Source organism: Amblyomma maculatum, chromosome 1, assembly GCF_055883805.1.
Source record: "Amblyomma maculatum isolate TAMU_Amacu chromosome 1, ASM5588380v1, whole genome shotgun sequence".
In the NCBI taxonomy this organism is placed as follows: Eukaryota; Metazoa; Arthropoda; class Arachnida; order Ixodida; family Ixodidae; genus Amblyomma; species Amblyomma maculatum.
Genome location: NC_139344.1, coordinates 453,932,284 through 453,950,661, shown reverse-complemented (window position 1 = coordinate 453,950,661; position 18,378 = coordinate 453,932,284). Strand labels below are relative to the sequence as shown.

The 18,378-nt window shown below is 44.0% G+C and overlaps 1 protein-coding gene across 1 annotated transcript in view; it reads left to right on the top strand.

The window, feature by feature from the left end:
• LOC146209684 (sodium-coupled monocarboxylate transporter 2-like) overlaps nucleotides 1-15,696 on the top strand; it is a 110,237-nt gene extending 94,541 nt beyond the window's left edge. Inside the window, exons 9-15 of the mRNA XM_084580926.1 lie at nucleotides 2,867-2,976; nucleotides 7,409-7,476; nucleotides 10,288-10,374; nucleotides 12,705-12,877; nucleotides 13,777-13,880; nucleotides 15,435-15,535; nucleotides 15,604-15,696. Coding sequence (XP_084437052.1) covers nucleotides 2,867-2,976; nucleotides 7,409-7,476; nucleotides 10,288-10,374; nucleotides 12,705-12,877; nucleotides 13,777-13,880; nucleotides 15,435-15,535; nucleotides 15,604-15,696 — 736 coding nt within the window. The remainder of the gene's footprint in view (nucleotides 1-2,866; nucleotides 2,977-7,408; nucleotides 7,477-10,287; nucleotides 10,375-12,704; nucleotides 12,878-13,776; nucleotides 13,881-15,434; nucleotides 15,536-15,603) is intronic.
• Nucleotides 15,697-18,378: the final 2,682 nt, after the last annotated feature.

Sequence of the window (18,378 nt, the reverse complement as noted above, 5' to 3'; positions counted from 1 at the left end):
AACTATGAAAAGGGGGAAATCAGCTGGAGAGGATCAGATAACTACAGATTTGCTGAAGGACGGGGAGGATCGTGCTAGAAAAACTGGCCACCCTGTATATGCAGTGTCTGGTGTCATCGACGGTACCGGAACTATGGAAGAATGCAAACATTATCCTCATTCATAAGACAGGAGACCCTAAAGACCTTAAAAATTACAGACCAATCAGCTTACTGTCTGTTACGTATAAGGCATTTACTAAGGTAATCGCCAATAGAATCAGGACAACCTTAGACTGCAATCAAGCAAAAGATCAAGCAGGTTTTCGGAAACGGTACTCTACTATCGATCATATCCATACCATCAATCAGGTGATAGAAAAAGGCCCTTATACATAGCATTCATTGATAACGAAAAAGCATTTGACTTAGTTGAAACATCGACGGTGATGCAGGCATTTCGAAATTAGGGGGTAGACGAGCCGTACGTGAAAGTACTGGAAGATATATATAGTGGCTGCACAGCAACCATAGTTCTGCATAAAGAAAGTAACAAAATTCCCATAAAGAAAGGTGTTAGGCAAGGAGACACAATCTCCCTAGTACTATTCACAGCTTGCTTAGAGGAAGTATTCAAAGACTTGGAATGAGAGCAGTTAGGGATAAGGGTAGATGGAGAATACCTCAGTAATCTGCGATTTGCTGATGACATTGCCTTGCTAAGCAACTCGGGGGATGAACTGCAAATAATGTTCGATGACCGAGACAAGAAAAGTAGAAAGGTAGGCTTGAAAATCAATAAGCAGAAGACTAAGGTAATGTTCAACAGCCTCGGGAAGGAGCAGCAGTTTGCATTAGGTAGCGAAGTACTGGAAGTAGTAGGCGAATATGTCTACTTAGGACAGATAGTAACCGCAGATCCGGACCATGAAAAGGAAATAACAAGAACAATAAGATTGGGATGGAGCGCATTTGGCAAGCACTCGCACATTATGACTAGCAGCTTACCGGTATCGCTCAAGAGGAAAGTATACAACAGTTGCATCTTACCTGTACTCACATATGGAGCTGAAACGTGGAGGCTAACCAAGAGAGTTCTACTTAAGTTGAGGACAATCCAGAGGGGGATGGAACGAAAAATGGTAGGGGTAACATTAAGAGATAGGAAGCGTGCAGAGTGGGTCAGAGAAATAACTCAAGTTACCGACATTCTAGTGGAAATTAAGAAGAAATGGGCATGGGCAGGACATGTGGTGCGAAGAGAGGATAACTGATGGTCGCTGAGGGTAACAAACTGGATTTCAAGGGAAGGAAAGCGTAGCAGGGGGTGGCAGAAAGTTAGGTGGGCGGATGAGGTTAAGATGTTCGCAGGGGTCAAGTGAATGCAGCTAGCACAGAACCGGGTTAGGTGGAGAAATATGGGAGAGGCTTTCGCCCTGCAGTGGGTATAGTCAGGCTGATGATGATGATGATGACTAATGCCGTGGGCTGAGAGGAAGTCGTCGCGCGCCTATCTGGTGTGAGATCTGACGCTACTGAGAACCAATCACCTTTCAAGGTCAAAAATGGTGAAATAGTTAGTCATACGGCACACATCAGCCTAACATACCATAGCAGAGTGGGGCAGGCTTAGTCCTAGCAAGTGCAGCGTGACTAGCATCAAGTTGTCCTTATCACTCACAAGTTTAGAATCACGTAGGGATATCGCGGTTATCTGCTTACTGCACAAACTAATCTACAGTCATCATGCATCAACAGTGCACTTACTAGACCGACTCGCACCTCCCACCGCCTGAATAACAATATAAGGTTTCTACATCATTTTAGCCGAACACATGCTTTTAACTTCTCTGCCTTGCCACGGGCTAAAGGGTTGGATTGGTCTTCCAGAACGCATCGCTAACATATGTGACTCACTAAGATTAGAGAACGAATCAAGTACCTTTTTTGCAGTCAGAATAACTCTTTTATATTGCGTTCACTGCGTGCAAGTTGATTTCGCCCAATACCACTAACTGTTGCATAATGTTATAATCCTCGGTTTATTACTTCCCATGCATGCTGTAATAATGATTTGCAGTTCCAGTCCTGTATTACTGCTCACTTTTGTATATTAAACTATGTACCATTGTTTCTTTCGATATACTGTAACCCCTCCACCTCACACAATGTTTCATGTTTAGAACCCGTGAGTTATATAAATAAATAAATGAATGAATGAATGAATAAATAAATAAATAAATAAATAAATAAATAAATAAATAAATAAATAAATAAATAAATAAATAAATAAATAAATAAATAAATAAATAAATAAATAAATAAATAGCCTTGACTCAGCTTCAAGATCACTCTGACGGGGCCAAGAGCTACCCGCATTTGTACGTACCTGAAGGAGTGGAGTAATCGCTTTAGAAAGGCTCACTTAGTTTATGAATGCAACAGGGACTTCGGATGAAACGTCGAGAACAGTACGTTAGGACCGGCGATACTGGCAAAGGAAATTTATCGAGTGTAATCGGGATATCGCTTACAATTCCGTAATAAACACGCTTGTGATCAAAGCTACATAGGAACAATCATAAAAGGGCCGTTGCTGTCAAACTAAATCCTAGAGGAACGCCAGTAATACAGCCTTGCAGCAGTTTTTAGGTCCAGGTACTCATAGTGGAAGGCGACACTACTTCGCCCTGGCGTTGATATAGCAGTTATCCAAAATAAAGCATGAGCTCGTGTAGAGTTCTGCCCCGCTATTCATTCGTAATCAATTGGGAATATTTTTTTCTCATCGGCTTGCTCCCATTCTCTCTACCAAACACGCGTGTCCTCATAGGGCCCTTTAAAACATGCTGATCCAGTGTTTCTGATTGTTTTGTTTTCTTTTCTAGTACAGTCTCTTCCACTTTAAATTCACAAGCCGCTATCCTGTACGTGGACGTGATTGCCTATCGATACAAGAATACGGAGAAGAATGTCCTCTGGATTACGCGTGGAACAGGTAAAATGTTTAGCATTTTTGTGGTGAATATAGTGCAGTGCATTTTGGTATATGTAAAAATAAATATCTCAAAAAACCAAGAACACACTAGGCTTAATTGTACGACACTACAATGCTAAAAATGTCCTTTCAGCGGCTGCCCTTGCTAATCCTCGATCGCATGTATGCGGATTTCTACTCGCTTAAGCACTAATCTCATTCGTATTATCATTCAGTCCTAAAGCACAGCATATTATCATGTTATATAAATTTTGCACATAAAGTCCCACTTAACCAAAGCTCACCAACGTGCGTGGCTGACTCGAAATGCAAGATACCCATCTCGCCCCATCTGAAAGGAGCGGAGTTGGCAGCTCTTGCAAAGTCGCCCATGTTCTGTGGCCTTGTGCCGCCGACCAATCAGTTACCTGCCATGTCACCAGCCTACTGGCAGCTGCAGCCACAGGCACACTCGTGGTTTCACTCACAACGTCCCCTCACCAGGCACGAGAGCAACAACATTGGCATCTAAGTTTTCGCTAACGCAGTATATATTTCTGTAACCATAATCCGTCCCCGTCCTCCAACCACCACCAGCCGCAACCAAGGGATAGCATGCAAAAATTTTAGAAGTCCTTTTGGACGGAATATCACACTTCACCTCAAAATGGCGAGAGACATCAAATCTCCGTCATTCAGGGCTTGACGCGACCGTTTTAATGCTCCCGTTTGCCAGCTGTTATTGCGGATCCTCGTTCTTATCCTTTTGCTATGTTGCTCGCCCAATCAGCAGAGTGTTATTTGCACTCCTATTATCCGCGCACAATCTTATTGTATACAATAATAGGATACTGCAATATAAGAAAGACCACCCGGAATAGTTATCAATTCCTTCGTTAACCAAGTCGTAGAGACGTTCTTGCGTGGCCCTATTGCGAAGTGTCTAATTTGGGGTCCGGGGTTCGTAGAAGGCTGCATTGTGATTTCCCTTTCCACCTGAAGGACGAAGCCAGAGTTGGTAGCGCCAGCCAGCTTGGGCATGCCATGTGGTCACTTGACGTCACGTAATCAAGCCAACGTTCAGTGCCCGGCCGTATCACTTGTCATCTGCTACCTGACACAGCCATTCCCGTGGCTTTTTCACTCAGTACCAATGCCTCTGACAACGCCGAGAACGATGAATGTGCCAATGTAGGTGTTTGTGTTGAATGTGGTTGTAATGCTATCGGATTAAAAAGTGGCGCCAGGAAACAACACGCCAAAAGCTATCTTACACAAGAACGATTGAATCAGTTATTAGAATGAAATTTTAATTTTACGAAACGTGAACAAGCTACAATTTTCCAAGGTTGCCAGGTAGCGCAGGGAAGAAAACAAAATTCCCCTGTTGCGAATGATCTGACAGGTTTCAGTTAGCAGCTACCATGACATAGCACTATTGGGAGGGGTGTTTAGTGATGTCATGTGACCACATGACGTGACTGAGCTTGGAGAGCTACCGATGCGGACAATGCATTTGAGGGAGAACAGGGCTTTCAATGTTGTCGCGCTAATGTGGCAACGGCGTTGACCGCGTTGTGAGCAAAAAAATAAATGAAAGATGAGCAAGCCACTGGCGAGTTACATGCCAGGGTGCTGACTGGTTGGCAGGTTACGAGAAGTAACGAAACCGCACGATGCGGCCCAGTTCACAGTAGCTGGTTTGGTTTTGGTTTTGTAAGATTTAAAGTCCTCTAGCGACTCAGGCTATGCGAGACGCTTGACAGGAGCTGCCAAATCGGGCAGCACCTTTGAGATGGCAATTCAATTAATGCGGGACCCTTGGATCGTGACTCAGAGACGCTACTCCTACTTCACGCAAGCATGCTCATGCGACGTGGTTAAAGCTGAGGTTGATAGCTATGGCGGGTGGTTTTTCGCATAACTTGGTAGCTCATTAATTTATATGTTACAGAGCATGTGTGAAACAATAGAGGCACTACTGGTAAATAAGCGATTTGGAAAAAGTATGTTTTTGGGTATTCGGGTTTCCCTGGCCAATGTGAATGGCCTTTAAGCCAGTAATTGCGATGTCTGGCTGCATTTGCTTAACCGCTATCATGTTTCATTTCTCTAGCTTCCTAATCTGCTCTGTCGCGAAAACCGTTAAACATGGCACTATTATTCAAACATTGCTCCCAGACTGAGAAAGAGCACATACACGGACGTATCACACAACGTTATTGCGAAGGCTCCCTTCTTGGCAACGTGCAATGTTTTTCCCTGTGCACGATTGAAGGCCGTTATTGTATTAAATGTGATGTTAATGCATTAAAAGTGATACTGTGGCCTCTAGCACGCTAACTGTGATGAGAAGAAAGAGAAAACCTAAAAAGTTGAGTCCTGGTTCAAGCGTTTGGTTTGGCCATTATTCAGAACAAAAAGAAACGCATTCTTTGTATGGTTGTCTATTGGAAATTTAAAAGGAAAATAGTGGAAGCACACTCACAGCAATTTCCTCATATTTGAAATGAATAAAAACTACAAAAAGTGCCAAAACAGAAATCTGAAAGAGTGTTTAATGCACAACCATCTGATTAGGGCGTAGGAGCAGCGTCCAGCTAACACAAGAAATTGCACATTGAACTGAACATTTAAGTGTCATTGAAATAGTCAAGAAAAGGCAGAATGAAGCTAGTCATTGCGTACCTTTCTATGGAAGTAGCAACAGTTTGAACGTATCTATATCAAACCTTTTGTTCTTGTTCACTTCAAAATTTTTAAAACATATTTAACGAATTTGGGCTGCCTATGTACACATGCTGCGCGCTAACAGTTACTCAATGCATACATGTACTGCATGCAAACGACGGTGGCATTGCTTTTACTGGCAGACTCGAGTGAAGCCGTTCTGGTGGGGATTGGTGGTGGTGTGACGGTGACGCAGGAGGCCTGATAGGAGGAGGAGGAGTGAACCCCGAAAGTATTACACAACTGTTACCTTAGCGTATTTACAACTTCGAACAGGTCTCACAAACCGCTCTGGGTAATAGCCGATCGCCTGAAATTCGAGCCGAAAATTCCCCGTTTAACCTAACAGCTCGGCGTCTTTATGCCAGCGACTCAAAGCGAGCCGCTTCATAGACTGGCCTGTAGAGTTACTCCTGCTTTTCCTGGCCTTTAGAAATTATGACGTTGTGGTGGTAGTTCCCTCAGACCCACTCCAGGGCTCCAAGAAAAGCGGTAACATTTCTCATACTGCCCTCAGGAGTTGAGCACAGCTTCGAACCCAGGGCGGTACAAGCCGAAACAAAACGAACAAAAACAAGGCCACGTGTCTGTATGCATACATTATTTCTTTTTTCCTTCCGAAATGCCTCCCTTCTTTACCCATCCCTGCACGTGCGCCCAGATTCGGCGTGCCGCTAATACGATCCTTTGTCGCCATCTTGAAGATGACAACGTGATTATAGCTCAATCATGGCCATCGCCTCGAGTTAACAATGGCTGAGGAAGTCATGATAGCTGAAGGAGCTCGGGGTTTACAGATAAACACATTACCTCCGGAGCCCCGCCGGGGTGGCGCAGTGGTTAGGGCGCTCGACTACTGTTCCCAAGGACGCGGGATCGAATCCCGGCCTCGGCGGCCGCTTTTCGATGGAGGCGAAAAGCCAGGCGCCCGTGTGCTGTGCGATGTCAGTGCACGTTAAAGAACCCCAGGTGGTCGAAATTTCCGGAGTCCTCCACTACGGCGTCTCTCATAGCCTGAGTCGCTTTGGGACGTTAAACCCCACAAACCAAACCAAACAAACCAACCAAACCATTACCTCCGGAAGCTCTGATGCCGTTGGAGAGAATAAGTGGCAACGTGCACGGCATTAAAAAGCAGCTCAAGGTCATCACGAGTTGCACAACAAAAGGGAGAAAATTTGTTTGGGGGCCTTTTCGGGAACGCCTCGTTCTGCTATGCAGACTGTGATAATCGGGACCCACGCGGTGAGGACACAGAACAAAAACGGACGGCGGAGTTCATGCTCTGTAGAAACGGAGCTCATGCTCTGTAAAAAGAAATGACATAAATATGTATCCTGATTGGATTTTGAAAATACCATAGTGTCACTCTTTGTGGCATAATGCTAAATACATAAACAAATCAGTCGCCAAAGGAAATAGATGCTTTTCTTGATTAATAAACCGAATGTGAAAGGGTGCTCAATTAGAATGTCACATAACTGTTAAATTAGACGTTTCTTTTTTTTTTTTTGTTGTGGCCTGTGCGAGAAAACTAGAAAACTACAGACAATCGCTATGAAAGGATATTCCTCATTTTTAAAAAGACGCAGTGAGGAATAATGCGAGACAAGTCTACACTTACTGCTGATTTCAGTCTTAGGTATTTCAGAAAGTCGCAAGAAATTAGAAATATCGGTCGCTACGTAGATGAAAAAACGTAATTTTCTTTTCTGTTTTTCAGTGCTAGGCTTAGGCATCTCAATGACAGTCTACAGCACCCTCTGCGTGCACATGGGTTCCGTGACAAGGGTAAGCTTTCCAAATAGGCTGATTGTTAGTTAGTTATATGGGGTTTTAAGGCGCATAAGCAACTGCGGTTATCATGCGCCAAACGCAGGGTTAGATGATCAGGTGGCTATAGTAATATTGCTCATATTTTGTTTAAAACTTTGGCTTCCTTCAAAAATCTGTAAACAAGTAAAAATTAACGAGTGCTTTTTCGCCTAAAAGCAATAAAGGATGAAATGGAACGTTTTTTCTGTAAAATACAGTAAAATAATGGTTATCTTTAATGCGCTGACATTTCTCTGCCCAAATATCTATTTTTCCTTATGTTGAAAATCGCTCATCAAGCACCAACAAGACAAGCGCAGTTGCTTTAATTTTTTTTAGCAATAAGGAGCATTACTTTTACTTGAACGTATCCAAAGTTTGTTTTAGAAGTCCTCTTTAGAAAAAGTTGGGTTTTTCACTAAATCACTAAATGACTCTGGTTGGCTCATATACTACATTTGAACGAAATCACTTGATCAACAAATTTAACGGCATAACAAAGAACGCCCACATGTGCCGCATTATGTTTATGCGTCTTTCGTGGAAAAATGGAGGTTTATGGCAGCTCCGGATGAATTTGGCTAGCCATATTATTACACCTCAAATAAAGTCGCTTACAAAACTAAAATATGTTTACAGATGGAAAGCTAAGAAAAATATGGGTAGATGCGAAATTAAAATGCAGAAACGTGCTGGTTCTGTTTAAAACATACGTATACTCTGGGCTCTTCAAAGAAAGAGGAGGCACTGAAAAAGACTCCAACAAAAAAACAAGAAAACTCTTTGGAACTACATTTTATTGAGGAGATATTTCAGTAGTCATATTTTTTATCAGTGCACAAAACAATGCAATAATACTCAATTCGAGTCATTCTGACCGGTTCGCAGATCTGTGTCCCGGTCGCAGATAGAAACTTGGGACACCGGTACTCGGAGTTTTGGTGCTCTACTGGAAATACATAACCTCTTTCGTCGAAATGCTTTGAAATCATTTCAAAGGCAGCGTAGACAGCTTAAGAGTTCAAAATGATAGGCGTGGCGTTAAAAACGCAGGCGAAAGCAGACGGGGGACGGAAACTATTGCGAGTTAGTAAGATGCATGATGGTAACATGCGCACATGTCGAACTTAATAACATAAGATAATCGATGATCATTTAAGATTAAGACATGCGGTTACTAAGAGCGTATAAGTGCATCATATTTTATGAGCCAGTTCCAATAACGTAAGAAGTCTTCGGCGATACTATGCAGGTAGATGGGGCGAGACAAGGTGACTTAGGGATACGTGGTTGAATCCCATTGTTGTGCCGTCAACCTGTACTGATGACACGTTTTAACATGAATAACTAATATGTTCTCAAAGCGATCCTATCCAACTGCACAACAGGAATTATGTGGGAGATGCCAGACATATAGAATGGATTATTCCTCGGTTCTTGATCGCTTGAAATCCAGGAAGGACATCAGCCGAACAATCAGAGAATAGCAGGATACCTTCAGCTTAAATATATATTGAAAAAAAAAACTTTTATGCCGTTCACTAGCTTAATTATATGATGTGTTGAAGAATTATAATTTCTTCGTAAGTACACCACATTACGCCATCATGTTGACAGTTGTAAGCACGTTTTTCATAAAGGCTTCCAGAGTGACACTGCAAAGAATCTGTTGTTCTTCGCGCGCATTCTAATTCACTAAAGCTAGGTAAGTGTGCAGCATTAGTATTTACAAATAATTGGGATTGCTTTAATCCTCCTTCTACATGAAACCACGGTCTGCGTACATAAATAAGATCTACTCTTAGGCGCTTAATGACAGCAGCATGATTTCACTCAGAATCTATGTAAGTGTTCTGCTCGGCGCGATGACGGCGTATCATTGAAAAACAGGTTGGCACTCAGACATGTTGTATGACCACTCGTCAAAGAGTATTGCCGAAGCTCCACGGAAAGAGTAAATGTTTATTTAGGCTTTGTGGGACCCCACAGCCCCTTTTAGTGTTTCAAACCGCGCGCGTTTTTTCCTGTTTGTGTTGGTCTTTGCCCAGACAGCGCGAGTAGGCATGAGCGAGCTGCCTGGAACGGGGGCGGCATGTTATCGGCGCGAAAACAAGTGTTGATAAGCGCGTCGGAAGCAAGGCTTGGGGCTTTTTCGCCTGGCGGCCGGCCAGCGAGGGGCGACCAGTGAGCGTCACAGGCCAGCAGTATGTACGTGGAAGACGGAAGCGGGGCGAACAAGAGTGCCTCAGGAGTATTAGCTTAAGTGCTGCCACGCGAGAAGCAATGTTTTTGTACCGTCGTCAAAGCTTTGGCTCTATTACGCACTCTATTTGCGCCGCAGTGCGTTTTGTTCTGCCGCGGTAAAGCCTTAACCCAAGTTCCGTTTCATTCTTAATAGTCCATTGTTGCGCACTTAGACGGCATGTTTTCAGCGCAGTTTTATACAATGCTGTTTCTTTTTTATCTGATACTTTTCTGTTGATCTGGAATAAACCGGTGTTTTTAACACTTGGTTTTTCACTAGTCGGGCGAGACCATGGCTCGCGGACCCGTATTCTAGAAGGCGGAATCTTCAGCTTTTACACTGATTGAAAATATTGAAGGGCACCTAGAAATCGGCACACGTCTTTGAAAGGTGAAGCGTAGCTATTCATTTATCCTTCCAAATTTATTATATGGAACAAAAAGAATGCTGCAAATCAGCAAAACGTTTTTACATGTACTTGCCTTCACTGAGCATGTTTTTAGAGCCCTGTGTAAACCAATGTTTTTAATGGGAATTTGCAGGCCTTTTTGATGGTCTATAATGGCATAACCGCTCCATTTGTTGGACTCTGTCTTCTCGCTGTCTTGTTTCCCTTCGTTCACTCCAAGGTAAGGACGTTTACCGCTGAGGTTCATCTTTCCTATACTTGCAAAGAGACTGTACAATATTTCACCTATATTTGATGTTCTAGAGAGCAAAAGCCAAATGCGCAGTGCAATGGTGTCCGGGGTTTAGTGACGTGCTGATACACTGAGAGGGATGTCGTAGTGGAATGCCCCGGGTTAGTATCAAACAGCTGAGAGTTTATAGTTTTCACCCCAGGTGTTCGAAATTTCCGGATCCCTCCAGTGCGGCGTCTCTCATAGCCTGACTCACTTTGGGTCGTTCAACTGCACAAACCAACAAATCATTGTCCAGGGAAAGATTTCATTGCCATTTGAAAAAAAGAAGCACGAGAAGGTAGCTGCTGCCACGTCGTGTTGTGTTGTGACGTCATAGAACACGCCGACATGTCGGTACCCAGGGGCATTACGGCGAACCTTTCAAATATTTATTTTGTTATTTTTTCACAGTTACTGCTATGCGGCATTATCACTATGGCTGTAGCGCACGAATCGATTCTGTTCTCTTTGTTCATGCTCGTTATTGCGAGATGAAGCTTTATCGTTTTCTTTGTCGCGCAAGATGAGCAGAAATATATCTCGAAGGATTCCAGCCACTCTTGTGTATTTGTAAACTCTTCCAAGTTATGCTAGCGATCATGCATGACTTTATCTAGATGTTTATTAAACGCCTTTAAATTGCGCGTTCTCGGGAGTGACGGGCGTTGGTAAGTCGACTACAAGTGAGCTCGTTTGCTACCATCGGCCGCCGCGTTGTTCAGTTATTTTGAAGGCGATAGTTAGCGCAATACGAGTGCTTCAACACCTGTGTTTTTTGTGCCCACGGCATTGTCACAGCCTCGTGACAATATTAGCATCCAACTACCACCAGCCGCAACCATACTTGTGATGTTAGATAACTTTTCATTTACGCAACAGGTCTCGAGCATTTTGTTTCCTTTTTCCTCGTTGTATTTGCTTGCTGATATCAGGTTAGTGTTCACTGCGCTTACCACCGGAAACTCAGGAGTTAACGTCAGTGGGAAATTACGCCATTTTTGCTTAGCGCCGAGATAATATATCTTTCAATGTACAGTCGTGCCCCGTTAATATGACCCCCGTTAATATGGACGACCCGAATTATGGACAGTTTTTCTGGGGACGAAACCTTTTCAATGTATTTATGCCTCGTTAATATGGAAACTCGCTGTCTGGACAATGGACAGGGGAAGAATGCACGCGCCCCAATTGGGCCCGTGTATTTTTGTCTCGTTAACATGGACAGTGCTTGAAAAAAAGCAGAGTAGTCCGAACGCAAGTTAAAGAAGGGCGCGCCGCCCGCGAACCTACACGACAGCCGATACGGCGGGATGCCTGAACGAGTCCTGTAGGGTTGGAAAGAACCAAAGCGGGCGTGTCGCCGTTCTAAGGGAGGAAGGGGAAGGGGGGGGGGGGGGAGGGGAGCGCAAGAGCGGAGAGGAACGTACAGAGCAAACCGAGGGTCAGCGTAAGAAAGACCCCGAAAGGGGGGAACCAGGAGGTTTCTGGGTGCAGCGGAAGTGCCACCGCAGTCGGGAAAACAGCACATGTGGTTGCAATAAATTCTGCTGAACGTGAACACAGAGGCCGGTAAAAGCGTAAGAAAGAAATGACAGGAAGAAAGACAAGTGCCTACAGTGGTGGTTGGAACTGAAGTTTTCTTTCCCAAAGCGCAATGTGTGTTCCATGAAGCCGTTAACCCTTTTCGGTGAGAGTTAAGACACACTCGCAAAGTAGAGCGACAAAAGAAAGGCGTCGTACGAAAACGCAACCGGGACCGGGCGTCCCGTCCTGGACGCGCTTCCCTCTCATGCTCCTGGTTTTCGTCCCTGTTGCGCTGCCGAACTGCCAACCTTTGCACACTACGCGGTCCGTATGTCGGCTTTGCTTTAAGTCAACAATGCGGCCTTGACAAGGTCCGAGCTTTCGTAGTCGGCTAGCCGTCTTTCTAAACTGTACTTCAGCTTTCAGTGTTTGTTTTATGGGAACACATAAAAACGGCGCCAAGAAGATGGGATGTTCGATAGCCCTCTGCATAGCAGCATGCGAACTTGACTCCCTTGCTTCCTTACAGAAACATGGCAAAAAAAGAAAGAATCAGAAGAACGGAAAGGCAGAAAGGTTAACTAGGCAAAAAAGTGCACAGCATCAGGAGCCTGTAGCCCTCAACTTGAGTCTGTCGTTTGGCATGGCGGGAGTTAAACGCAAAAGAACAGAGTTGAACGTAGGCGCGAAGAAATCTGTGAATACAAGTAACTAAATGAAGTGGTTCTAAGTCGATCCACCCCTTCATGCAGGGGGCCGCCGTTGCGACGTTTACCGTTGTTGTGTATCAAATCATCCACATCTTCACGATTATTCAAAGTGGGAGAAAAGCTCCCAGAATGGAATCGTCTCTGGACTACTGCTTTGGGAATGAAAGTGGCAATGCGGCGACATCAAACATCACATTTCCACTTTTGTCCTCGGAGTAAGTATGCTTTGTTGGATATGACACCTTATGACAACTAATAACTAATTTCTCATTATAAATTATATGGTATCTGAACTTGTCCTTATGATGTTCGCACATAGATATGTGGAAAAATTGTGCCTGCAACCGCAAGGAGCCTGTGTGAACGCAGAATGTAAATTATCTAATGATTTAACTCTACGGCCATTAGCTATATTTATCTGCCGCCCGAAAAACCATTTCTTTAATTGCAAAGTCGTTGCTGTGGGAATCCAACCTCACGCCGACCAAGCGGGGTGAGATATTTGCCGTGGCTATTGACGTCCCAAGGGATTTCTGCTTTGGGCTTGCCTCTTTTATTGATTATAGCGCTCCCAAGCGACTCATGCTATGAGGAACGTTGTGTTAGCATACTCCAGATACTTTCAACCGTTTGGGGTTCTTGAAGTACCCTGACCGCACAACACACTGCAACCTTATGGTTCGTTTCCATTGAAATTCCGCTGCAGTAACTGGTGTTGAACCTCGGTCACCGGGTCTTCCGAATAAGCAGTCTGGCACCCGAAAACTAAATGGACGGACCTTGGGTTTCTTTTTCAGATGGGTATTCGGGATTTTATGATTGGAAATAACACTAATATCAAGTCTCTCTGCTTTTCTATAGGATTTTCACATTGCATGAATAAGAATGCAAAAGGTAGTCTGCAGCAGCTGTAGGAGTTAGAACAAATGGGAAAAATTGGGACATCCAATGCGTTTCTCAGTTTTTAAGGATGTATATTGTGAAATTGAACAAAACCGTTACACATTCTCAGATCTTTAGTATACAAGAAACAGAGCAAACAATATCAAAATAGCCCTTTGTGCACACACGTTCTGTTCAATTACTTCTGCCTGTGCTTACATCCCACGTGCAGGTCACAGCAACCATCCTTAACCTTCCGGATCTCCTACTTGTGGGCCAGTTTCTTCGCCATTTTTGCAACCATTATAATAGGAGTTTTGGTCAGTGCTGCAACTGGTAAGTAATAAGTGCACTCTGAGTAGGCCTCAGCCGAAATGCTTATCAGAAATACCTCGACTCTTTGCTTCACATTTAATAATTGCAGTCGCCGCTACTATAGACTAAAGTCAGTGTTTCACTGCTGCGAATTTCCTTTTTATATCGGTGTTTATTGTCAGACTCTAAGTTCAGTGGATAATTCTAATAAGGAGGCCAACGTTGTAAAACTGAAGGCAGGTTGGATGACATATTAAAAGGAGCAGAGATTTATGATAGGGTCCTTTTGTCTAAGCAGAATAAGCGTAGAGTGTCTCACTCGCCATCCAAATGTCCCTGTATGTTCTATTCTTTATTTCGTATAGTTCCCCAATTTTGCATTTTCCGCTTAGTCATTTTTAGGCTTTTTTCCTCCAAATTTCTTCTTTTTTCTTTCATACCCATGCTAGCAACACGTCTTACCATTCTATAATGAAAAATAGCGCGAAAAAGTACACGAAGGACGGAAGGAAGACACGGACAAGCGCTATCCGTGTCTTGTCCGTGTCTTCCTTCCGTACTTCGTGTACTTTTTCGCGCTATTTTTCATTATGAACGTTAACCAACTTGCTAAACTTTCGGCATTACTTCTCATTCTATGGTATCTTAATCCTGATTGCGAAGCAAGTTTGCTTAATATTTCGTACGCGTCATTTAATTTTTATGCCCATTGCCCTGGCTCTTCGAAGTCCACTTCCAGTTGCCCCGTTTACAACAAAGACATTCAGGAATCATAACCAATTGATATCAGGCGGCTTTAAATTTACTCACGCTTGTCAATCCTCCCCTTAATCTACGCTACACCTACAACCAATACAATATTCCCCTATAGTTCCTGGCTGCCGGTCTACCGGTACAATCTGGCATTAAATTTAGCCATAAGTTGATGTCTAGGCATGCGCAAACTACACCATCCAACTTTTTTTAGTCTAATTTCGATGACTACTCTTTGACATTGTATATAATTCCTCGGTAACCCTTACCTCCTCAGGCCTGAGCCCTACATTTATGCCTACAAGTTTACACCTACTTTGTAGCTGCTGAGGAATTGCTGGACTGCGCTAGTCTGTCTCACTTCATGTGCCTCCAGCGTGTAACGGTTTAACGTCGGCAGGCTCAGTTTCAAACGTCGGCCTGCCGTCATCCAGAGATTCTTAGCAGCCTTCCGGGTGGCGCAGCTTTGACTGCCCCTTTAACTACATCGGAGTGGCTGGAGAATGAAAGCCGGGCTTTAACTACTGGCATCATACCAACCGAGATAAGGACACACCCCTGACATATTACTGATTGCCAGCAAGGCTCATTGTATTCAATCCCTTGGAGATATATAAGTAAAAAGAGACCGACAACGATGTGTAATGTGGCATAATCTAAGTGGTGACATTTCATACGCATAAAGGTCATGAGACCTTGAGGGCAAGTAAAAAGCGAAGGGATCAGGCTATGGAAACTCATTCTGCGAAAGAGTTAAATGTCTACTCTATGTACGCTATGGTTATCAGGCATTGCTTCTTTTTGCTTTTGTTTCCTCTACAGGTGAAACAAAATATCAAAATGACAAGCTGTATTTATGCAATGATTTTATGATAAGAATTTGGCGGCAGATTGGGCTCATGCAAGATGACGTTGGCACTCAGGTAAGACGCTCTTCTCTGACTCTGTAAACAACGAAATGGTGACAATCATATCCTTGTTCCTTTTACAGGATACGAATAACTTGAATGCCGATGGAGCGAAGCAGAAGGGGAATATTGAGAACGAAAATCTGATTTCGTTACGGCAAGAGACGACTATTTAAGGACGGTTCAAGCAAAATGTTGAAAAGAATATTGCATAAAAATCAGTATAGCTAAGCTCACCGGCTTATTACGTTATTCGGCAAGAGCATCGCAGAATCTGGAGTTGTAGTACTGTTTTGACGTTTCACATGCGTCTGCTTGACTGAGCATCTCATAGGCCCGTTTTATTCTCTCTAAGCACATGTGAACCCTCTGCCATTTCTGCTTTTTTTTTTTGGTTAGATGACGTTCTGTACACACTTTATGTCATCATCATCAGCCAGACTACACCCACTGCAGGGCCTCTCCCATATTACTCCAATTGATATATGCTAGCTGCACCCATTTGAACCCTACGAAATTCTCAACCTCATACGCCCACCTAACTTTCTGTCGCTCCCTCTTGTGTTTTCCTTCCCTTGGAATCCAATTTATTACAAGACTATCGGTCATCCTCTCTTCGCACTACGTGCTCTACCCATGCCCATTTCTTCCTCCTGATTTCCACTCTAATGTAATATCAGGAGTGTAGTACGCACTTTGTGTACCCCAGGATAATAAAAGTACGGCTGCAATGCCGTACTTTTATTATCCTGTAAAGAATGTACAACGAACAGATGTGAAACACCAGCAGATGGACCGCTTTACAGTGGAAAACAAGTAGTTCTCCAGCGTTTCGCAGCGCCGACTGTAAATAACATCTGCGGTTGAATGACGTCATGTCAAACCTATGATCACGAGGCCTTTCAGTCCTGTACCGGCCTCAGATTATAGCTATCCTTCTCTCTACCACCTCGACACCACGTTAGCTCGTGGTGAAGGTTACTCTCTCCTATGTCTCTGTGCGCATTACCGTAGCAATCGGGAGCTAAGCTCTTTATTTTCGCCCTCCCTGCACCAGCTGTGGGTATCACCCTCTCCAACGAGTTGCAACTATAGGCTGCCCGTGTGCCCCTTTATTGCTGTTGCAAAACGTAAATGTACTGCATTTTCGCTCTAAAATTGACAATAATAAAGACGAAAGATGCTCCCATTAATAGCTGTGAGGAAAAAATCACGGGCTTGGCTTTGGGAGGTGTTAGTATAGGCCTAACGAAACTGCACTCATATCGGCGGTTGGCGTTTGCTCGCAGTGATGTAAATATGGCAGATCGGCTTTCACTTCTCAAAATACGAGAATATAACGCGTAGGCACTCACAGAACGTTTCTGAAGCAGCGAACTATTTCCAAAATTACACACCTGCAGTGCACAGAGTTTCGTTAGTGCCTCTTTCCACGCCATTTCTGGCGTTTAGTAACTGCCGCAGTTATTCCTGCTTCCATTCGGAAACCTGCGGCTTTGCGAACCATTCGTAAAACCTCACTTTAGTTACATATGTCACAAGTTTTGTTCTTTTACTTTCTCTTGATGTACTACTAGAATGTACGTAGTGAAAACAATTTATTTCATTTGGCCTTAAAGCATGAATTGATATCTAAGCCGTGCGGGCTCTCACATAATACTGCATGCTGAAGAGTATGCGTGAAATATTAAATGAAGAAATTAAGGAATGACCAATCGGTTCAGTAGCCAAGTGCATGTATGCGGAAAAGGAACCGCAACGAGACTTGGCAAACGGGAGTCATTACTATGGCCACGTCATGCCCTCGAAGCCGGAGTTTGACTGTACTCCAAATTCTTAGTACGAATGCTCTACTGCGTGAGGTCTATTCGGTTCGCTATTCCCTGCGTCGTCGACAAATCGGGCTGCGACTTAGGTGTGAATGTGAGATCAGAACCAGCCTTCCGGTACTCACGGATCGGAAGTTAGGCACGTGGCGGCTCTTAGGCATGTTCGCGGGGCTTGGTTTAAGTGGGCCTTTATATCTGTGTCGCTCCTCGCAGGCTGGGCACTATACATCATGGTCATTCTAATGAGCCTCCCTCTGGGAGGTGAAATCGCCGGGCACTCATTGGACTGCCCTGTGTTTGTTTACATTCAACTTGCATCTGACGACAACAATGCCGTATGTTTCCACGTGGCTTAGCAGTGTAAACACGCGTGATGAGGGGGGGGGGGGGGGGGAATTCAGTCCGTTTCGAAATGGAGAGCCAGAGAGTTCGGGCTTTGGCGGCAGATGTCGGAGACTCAGATAAGCCTCGCTAAGTGAGAGAGAGAAGTGGTTCTTTTTAGGGAAGATGAAAAGGGGGATCGGCGCGTTCAACTGTCTCCTCAGGTATGAGAGATCACCGCCGTTGCGCCGCATCGCTAAGTGACGGGAGCAACACCAGACTGGAAGAGAGTGAGAAGGTGATTGCCGTCTACACGCTAACAAGATAAACTGCGCCAAGTTAGAGCTTTCTGACATTAATACGATCACCCGCTCTAAACCTGTGAAAATTTTAATTTTCCATTATCACTGTTTTCGAATTATCTAAACTCATGAGTTAAATTGTCTCTGTGTCAACATATAAATACCTAGGACGTTTATTGAACCCTCCATCTAAATTGGTCCCATCATATAACGCAGGTATCAAACGAAGCTAATCGCGTACTTGGCAATTTTTGGCGAACACTGCCCCCATCAGTTAAGTTACTAGCTTATCTAACATTTATTCGTCCCAAATTAGAATATGCATGGGCTGTTTGGGATCCTTACCGAATTACATTTCCAGCGTACTAGAAGCAACGCGAAACCACGCGGCAAGATTCATATGGTC